Genomic DNA, 8,365 nt, shown 5'->3' with positions numbered 1-8,365 from the left:
CCCTGAAACCGTACTTCCGCTTCGCATGCAATAACATCAAAGATCGTATGGGTCTCTGCAGAACGGGTAATCCTTGACGCATTTGAATGGGAAAAAGCAACGAAAACATTTATAAATTTCACACAACAATTCCATTGAAATCGCACAAAAGATTCCGATTGATGAGAACACACACACACTATATATACGGGTAATCGTAAGTGTGTGTTCAAATGTTTGTCCTATAAATTGTGTCTAAGCAACAATTTGGCATTACCCGTGTCTGGCAACTTCCGTTTGTACGCTGTGATACTTGTCCCCAACACCCGATACGCTCCAATGCCGAAGAAAAAATCCACTTTGATATTATGCAATCGTGCGAGGCTCCATTGGCGGAGTCGAGGGGGCTCCTTAGGGATGTGATGCCATTACATTATTCATGTTCGAAGCCATGGCTCACGGCTTACCATCCCCCTGCCCCTCCGAAAAATAATGCTGCTCAGACAGGTGTGCAAAATAACTGACAAATATTTCACAGATGTCACCTTTTCGCAGCTATTTGTCGGCCCAAATCCAGACATATAACATTACCATCGAGCGGCGTCCATAATTGCTGATTTTGCTGGACAAATTTTTTTATTTATTGAGAATTCAAAATTTACTAAAACTTATTGATCATCTATTTAGGCGTGATGTTCTGGATCTCCTTGTTAACTGCTTCAGATCCAGTCTTCAATGATTCAACAAAATTTTTTCCAATATCGTTAATTTTGTTCTTCATCTCCTGCAAATTGTGAAAAGTGTTTAAAATTGATTAAAATATTATTTAGTTAAAAAAAATCGATTTATGTTTTAGCTCGCTATGAGTTTCATGAGTTTTAAGGATTACCTTTAAATAAGCCAACCGAAAAGTCATAATTGATTTTTACCAGAGATAAATCAAGTATTCACGCCGTCGTGAAAACTACTCATTACATCACTTCGTTTTGTGTAAATACGTATGTATGTATTGCTACTTTAAAATTTATGTATATATTTCCCTATATTCTGTTGCACTTTCACTAAAATTATTATTAGTATTTATTAGCTTCAAGCAACGTAATCTATTGGTTTCAAGGGCCATATGAAATATAATACAATAAACTATTCGTTAGGTACCTTAATTTAAATATCTGAACTCTGAACCGTAAATTACAGTCTCTAAATTATATAAAAAATGTATAGCTTACCTCAAGCTTTTCGGGAGTGGTGTGTTCTTTGATGGCCTTCTGTATATCCTCAAAAATCTTATTCAATGTGTCCAGAGCTGGGTTCGATTCTTTGGGTTCCTCGCGGGCGATGCGACCACTCATGGCGATCTAAAAAGGAATTTCCTTGGTCAGATATCATCCTGGCAATAGTCCGTTAAGTTAACTTACGGCAAATAGAGCGAACAAAAGGAAGATCACAGCAAATTTGGCCATTTTGGATTGTTGGTTTTACTTTAGAGGTCTGAACTAGAGAACGTCGTCGCGAGTAATGATTGAGAGTTTGCAAAACTACTCTTTACATCACTTCGTTTTGCGTCGCAGCAAGACTTGCAGCAACTTAAATCCAGACTCGGCACTGCATTTGTGAAGGTCAAGTGCTTTATTATGACGGAACTGAACCCTGATAAGCAGCCATACGCGACATATACTTAGATTAATAAGTCTGCTTACATGTTAGCAAGTTACAAAATAATATAAATATTGGTATTTGATGAAATTCGTTTCTTTGCAATTTCAATCAAAATTTTTAAAGTTTGAAATATATTTTTTTTTACTAATTATTATTATTAAAAATGTGCAGTACAAAAATTTATTTTTCAAATAATGTGAAATGTTCTATTTTATATTTCTTAAAAGGACTGTATACATAAATTTTAAACAATTAGCTTTTATCTGATTTGAATAAAGCATTAAAAAGAGCATATAAATGTCGGCTCTCGGAAAGTCTCCCATTTTAGAATGATTTAAGTCTAGCTTTTTGATTGATAAGGTCAATGACAGCATCGGTTGGTAACAGCACGTGGCCAAAGGTCTCATGCTGACATGCACTATACTTTCAAGTCCTGATAAGGTGCCCCATATTTGCAAATATATTATATTGTTCAGAATGCAAGCGATTGAGAATAAAATCGCAAAGACTTCTTCAATAAAAAAAAGGGGTATGATGAAGAGTAAGCTGTAGGAAACATCCTACATTTTACATCTAAATTTTATACAACTCATATCATAAGGTTTTCCATTCCCCATAAAATGACACATCATTATCATGTCGTCGACAGGTAAACAGCGCAATCAAAAGAGGATTTTCACCAAAATATTTCATTTTTTAAAGGAATCATTTAAAATACTTCATTGAAATTCTTTCAAGTGTATGGCAGATAAACTAACTAAACAACTATTTTTCTAGGGAACTGAGCTTAGTATATGCTGCGGCACCGGCGGATGGCATTGGGGCAGAGGCGGGGCCAGAGTCGGATAGGTACGCAGACGCAGCAGCTCTAGTATGGTCTGTAACTCCAGGACATGGGCGTAGTGTCGGCGCACATTCTCCATCAGCTGGCGATGAGTCTTGATCTGTTGCATTCTAATGGCGGGAATAGCCAGGCAATAATTTTATTTTTAAGAATATGTATTTTTAAAGTAAGGACTCAAATCACCTCTCGCGCTGCTCCCGATCTCGTTTCTCCTCCATCATGGTGTCTCGCAGGGTGTGCTGGAAGGTGACATCCACTTTTATTTTCTCAATTTTGGAATCAATCGCATGATTGCTGCGCTTCATTTCCAATGTCTCAGCTTTAACAGCGTCTATTTTGATATTTCTGTATGAAGAATATAAAAAAGATTTATGGAGTGTAAAAGGTGAGAAATTTGGCTTTGCTTACATGCGTTCAATGTGCTTCCTGAAGGCGGCAATTTTTTGCTCAATAACTTTTTCGATGGCGCCAGCTATGTACTTCTGACGGTCAGTTTTGACCTTGTCCCAGTTTCGCAAAATGTTCAGAAATTCCATCGACACCTTGCATTTCTCAATGGCATCCAGCATGTACTTGAGGTAAGCGATATTGGCCTTGTAGAGCTTGTGTTCCCACTCCTTGAAGATCACCTGGCGGCGGAAGATGGCCACCCTTTGCATTGCCCTAATTTTTTGGTTGCCAGCATCCTAAAGAATTTTCAAATTAAAATATAGAAGGAACATCAATGGAGATCGTAACACCCACCTGAATTTGTCGATTGACTTCGTTTATATCCTCGATGTGCATTAGAACGGCATTTGAAAGGTTCGTGACGTGGCCCAATATAGACACCTCCACTTGGCCCAGGGTAAGAGTCAACTGGAGTGACATGTTCCTCATCTTTTCCAACTAAAGGACAATACCAGAGGAATCGTAGAACATAATATTTAATGAGCAGAGAGAAGGATGTGGGAGGAAGAAACTCACGTATAACTGAATACTCTCCTCTGCGTTGCGCTGAGTAAGGACCTTTGAGTCCCTGAGCGCCGACATGTCCTTATGGAGCATGTTCAGGTAGCCCTGACTGTCTAACAACTGGTATTGGATGCCCTTGAGCCTCAGTTCGCTCTCCATCTTTTGGCGTCGCACCTTGGTAAAGGTCTCCCAGGTCTTGGCATCCACCTGGGGTGGGCAGTTCTTTGGCAGGTCATGCTCCGCCAGGGCGGTGAGGAAGTCCAATACGTCCCCGGGCAGTGGAAAGGGAGTACGAGCGCTGGTCTTACCGCTTAGCTTGTTGGAGGCCTCCATGCATATAAGTACCGAGTTGAAGATCTTGGGCGGCAGTTTGGGGCGCTTCTTGAAGAGCTTGGTCATTTCGTGGGTGGCATGTGGCACCAGGGGCAGGAACTGACTGCGAAACTGACGCTCTACGGTCCGGTCACGGGTTTGTTGCGCCTCCAGGCGTGACTTTACATCGACCAGAGCCTTTTCCCAGAAGTCCAACAAGTATCCGTAACGCGTTATATATTCGTTAAGCTTATTTATGTCCTTGCGGAACATCTGGACGCGTTTTCGCAGCTGAACACGTCCAAAGTTCATCAACTCAAGCGTAAGAAGGCGCAACTGGCCCTGCTTCAAGGCAAAGTCGTATCTTAGTTTCATAATCATTAGCTCAGCCACTCGCTGGTTTAGCTTTTGGATCTGGCTGGCCTTCAGGGCCAAAGTTTTTTCCTCGTTTTCATGCAGGATGCGCAGGTACTTCCGGCGATCGAGCTCCAGCAGACGCACTGCCTCCTCGTAGGCCCGATAGATCCTTTGCTCCTCCAGGTTGTACTCGTGCGGCTGCTTCTTAGCCACGAACTCTGGCTCAGGAATGTCCTTTTTGATCTCCTCCTCCCATAGCTTCTCCAGCACGCCGTCCATCATCACAATGAGTGCCCTGGCCCAGAACTCGGGGCTCCAGAGAAGAAGACGGCCCTTCTTTCCGCCCGTATCGATCGTCTTTGGCTTCCGGCGGTTGATCGCCTTTACTTCGGAGTCGTCCACTTCCATGATCCGTTTGATCACCTCGTCCTGCGCCAGTGTGGGCACCGTGAGCTCCGGCAGCTTGAACTGGTCCATGTTGAGCAAACGCAGCATTATGTTCATGTTGTCGTAGATCTTGTTCAGCACTTCGTTTGTATGCATGACATTGTCGATGGTGTCCTGCTTGAGCTGCTGAGCTTCGTGGAAGAGCTTGTTGAATTCCTGCTTCAGCGGATCGGTCAAGTAGTATCGTATCTTGCAGTTGTGGTTGAACAACTGGTTCGAGGTGACCAAGTTCTTGTCCTGGAGTTGGAAAACCGGCGCCATAATGTGCTCGTACACGGTGGGGGTCTCCACCACAAAAGGCTTGTATTCCTTCAGGCCCATTGGACCTTCCACCTCCTCCTCCTCTTCGCCCATTTCCATGTCTTCTCTGCCTCCGTGTGGCCCACCGTGTTCCGCTGCCGCCGGTAGGTGTTCCTCCTCCTCCTCGAAAGAGCCTAGAGAGAGGCGCAGGTGGTCCTCGATGTCATAGAATCTGTACTTGTCAAACTCAACCATATCCATTTTGCGCCGCGTAGAGAAACTCTCGAAGTTGGCGTCCGCAAATATCGAACGCACTCGGTAGTTGATGCTGACGGCATCGCGGGTCACCAGCCGGATGATCCAGTCGCGGATGCGGGCCTGATCCTCGGCCGCCCGCTCCAGGGAGGCGCGCTCCAAAGCGCACAGCTTACGCGCCTCCTCGGTGAGGGCGTCCAGCCACTTGTAGTGGAAACAGAACTTCTTGAAGATGCCCTTCGTCTTGCCCGTCTTGGAGATGTCATAGTCGATCAGGGCCGTCACCTTGGCGGCAAATTCCTTGATCATCGCAAAGAGCTTGTCGCGCTTCAAAAAGTCGGCCCTGGTGAACTCCTCCTTCACCTCCTGCCGCATGCTGAGTGGAACGAACATATCCACCTTGTGGGTCTTTTGCTCAATAAATAGAGGCACACCCTCCTCCACGGGAAGCTTTATGTACACATTCTCCCTCACAAAGTCCGCCAGGGACGGTAGCCTCATCACCCTTAGGCTCTTGTTGGCTAGCAGAATAATCAGATACCTGATGGGAAATAAACATGCCTGTATTATACATCCGATAGAGAATAAAGTTCAAGACTTACTTGGAGTTGAAGCACTCCCTGACTCTTAGCAGGTATTCTGTTTCAAAGGCCAAGTTCAGGAAGCGACATATCATGTACGGCTTTTTCGCCCGCTTGTGCTGTTTAAAGTGCACCAGGACGCCCGCGAGACTCCAGGTAACCAGGTGTTTGGTCATTCCTGCGCCGAGGATGTAGCTATAATGGGCTGACTTGGAGGAGGCGATCCACTGCAGCTCGTCCTTTTCGTTGAGCGCGAATTGGTCGTAATTGTAACTGTTGTGTTCAATGGCCACGATCTCGATAAGGGCCCACCTGCCCACCGGTGGCTGGACACAGAAGAAGCTGTACTCCTTTGGCAAAATGTACTCGCGTCGGTGCAGCCGTCTGTCCTTGCCCCAGCTGCAGAGCCAGAGCTCCGTAGCAGAGCCGGGGCGCTTCGTTTGACGATTCCGGTTTATGTAGACCATTAGCCGAGGTCCGTCGGCCAGCAGGAAGGAGTGTATGAAGACTTTGGCTATCTCCGGCTGGTTCATCTCAAAGTAGTGGGTCAGCTTGTGCGGCCGGTTGTCGACCTGCACAATGTGGAGCATCTTGGTGTGATCCTGAAACACTATCCAAGTGTCGTTGAATTCCAGTGCGACTATGGCCGGAGTGTCGCAATTCAAGTCGCACAACACGTGCGGAACAGTGGCTCGCTCGAACTGGATGAGCACCAGACGACCGTCCATGGTTCCCACGGCCACTATGGCCAGACTCCGGTGGTTGCACATGGCACTCGCATCCGGCACGGGCACCTCGCACAGGGTGTTGCCCTTGGACAGGTCCATCATGGCCACTTTGTCACTATGCAGCAGAAGCACGCACTCGTCCTTGAGACCCTGGAGTATCCGAAAGGTGATCACCGGACTGCCCGCTGGAGCTACCCGCTGGAGCGTCGCCATTCCATTCTTGTCCACCACCACCTGTTCGATGTGGCCCGGATCCTGTTGGGCGTAAATCTCTCCGTTGGTGTTGCTCAAATAGCGACTGACACCCCGCAGACTGCCCTCCAGAGTCCATTCGACCTTTGAGAATATGAATATTTAGGTTTGAAAAATAATTTCATTAAACAGAAAAAAATATAGTAAATTTTTAAGGCGCACTGATCGCACGGGATGAGAGTAGGTTTTAAAAGTAAAATTAATATAATTTTAGGCGATGTATTCTAATGGTATTCTAAAGGTGAAAATATGAAAGGTAGGTGGATCTGTTTAAAGAGTCGTTGTTACCTGAAATGCTCCCGCTTTTTTCTTCACATAGAAGCCATTTGTGCTGTTGGCGATGAGAAAGCCGGACCTGTGGCAGGTGAGGGAGTGCGCTCGGTGTATCTCGACGAGTTCAGAGTTGCTCGTGCAGGTGGGCTGCCACTGGGGCTTGAGGGCAAAACAGGCAACGTCCACGAGGACGAGATGCCCAAAGTCATTGGTCGCATAGAGGTTGTTATCGTCGCCGAAGGAGAGGAATTGGTCACACGACTTGAGGTAGTCCTTGCTCACCTCCACCTCGGAGACCTTGTGCAGGAAGGACTCCTTCTCGATGGTGCAGATCTCATAGCAGAGGATGGTCATCTCCCGCTTGTGGAATATAACCATGCTCGGCAGACTGTTGAAGCTCACCACCAGGCTGCGGTTCACCGAGGGCACCATGGTTTGCTGTTCCACGATTAGGGTGGCGGTGCGGTAGTTGTAGACATAAAGGGGGTACTCGGGGTAGCTGCCAATGCAGATCAACTGATCGAATTCCGTGAAACGGATGTCTGAGTAGCTCAGAGAGTGGGCTGTGAGGTTGGGATAAATTATCGTATCATAATGGACTCTAGTTTCTCTTGTCAACTTACGGGGAATAGTGGAGAACTTGGTCATATCCGGATAGCGATATATGTAGATGCTGGGTCGTAGGGTGACCTCCGAGAATGCGAACAGCGGAAAGCGGTTGTGACCCGTAAATGAACCAATATTGAGACCAGTGCTCACCGTCTCCGCCTTGAAGTAACTCACGGCCTTGGTTTGCATGTTGATGAACTTGGCGGTGTTACCGTTCCTCACACACAACACATCGGGACCAACACTCATGATGGTGTTCTTGTCCCAGATGTTGTACCAACTGCACCAAAGAGGGTTCAATACGATCGGGTTCTTTTGACATTGGCCAAACTTACCAAACTGCTGAGGTAATATTCATGTTGATCCTATTCTAAGCCTGCGGATTGTTTAGTCCTTTTGTCCGATTCGTTTAGGACACAGTTTAGTCCTTTGAAAGTCAACAATGTTTATTTGGGTTGCTATGTTTACTATTTACTTGTTGAAGTTTGCTTCGTCTCCCCGGACAACCGACGAAACAATTTCAAATACCTCAGTAGGAAACTTAATATTTTACTCAAGTCTCAATGTAATGATAAAGTTTTTCGTAAATATTTTCCAAAATAAAATTTCCCAAGGCTCCATTGCCCTCACCAATTTGGCAAAATATAAATGAATGACAAAAGCAAGTCTAAGTTTGGCCAAATTAAATTTGTTTTGGTTTTTTTCCCTGGCTGAACGTTACTTTAAAATTGGATGCGGCTTGTTATTTTTATTGCCCAAGCGTTATGGTTAATGCCCTACTTTTTTTTGCTGGCTGGCTCTAACCGGTGATAGGTAATTTTTTTAGGAGCCACATGGGTGTCGTTGATTGCATTTGTGGCTGTTATTAAATTTGA

General features: G+C 45.4%; 1 protein-coding gene across 1 annotated transcript; it reads right to left on the bottom strand.

Annotated features, from left to right (window-relative positions):
* Positions 1 to 2,311: 2,311 nt before the first annotated feature.
* Positions 2,312 to 8,010, bottom strand: LOC6506673. The gene is made up of 9 exons (XM_001957404.4): positions 7,826 to 8,010; positions 7,505 to 7,770; positions 6,897 to 7,444; positions 5,650 to 6,692; positions 3,449 to 5,588; positions 3,227 to 3,370; positions 2,891 to 3,168; positions 2,666 to 2,827; positions 2,312 to 2,592 (listed from the first exon to the last, which is right to left on the bottom strand). Exons 1-9 carry the CDS (start codon positions 7,846 to 7,848, stop codon positions 2,412 to 2,414), a joined length of 4,785 nt encoding a protein of 1,594 aa, XP_001957440.2. The 5' UTR covers positions 7,849 to 8,010; the 3' UTR covers positions 2,312 to 2,411.
* Between the last annotated feature and the right edge of the window lie 355 nt (positions 8,011 to 8,365).

Source organism: Drosophila ananassae, chromosome 2R, assembly GCF_017639315.1.
Source record: "Drosophila ananassae strain 14024-0371.13 chromosome 2R, ASM1763931v2, whole genome shotgun sequence".
NCBI classification, from domain to species: Eukaryota; Metazoa; Arthropoda; class Insecta; order Diptera; family Drosophilidae; genus Drosophila; species Drosophila ananassae.
The sequence above is the reverse complement of the archived record's forward strand: the minus strand, read 5'-3'. Positions and strand labels throughout refer to the sequence as shown.

Excerpts from the sequence above, each read along its gene's own strand:
- LOC6506673 (XM_001957404.4), bottom strand. The coding sequence starts at position 7,848 with ATGAATATTACCTCAGCAGTTTG. Across the intron at positions 6,693-6,896 it reads AAAAAGCGGGAGCATTTCAG|GTCGAATGGACTCTGGAGGG; the intron begins GTAACAACGACT and ends ATATTCTCAAAG. Across the intron at positions 2,593-2,665 it reads GATCGGGAGCAGCGCGAGAG|AATGCAACAGATCAAGACTC; the intron begins GTGATTTGAGTC and ends TCCCGCCATTAG.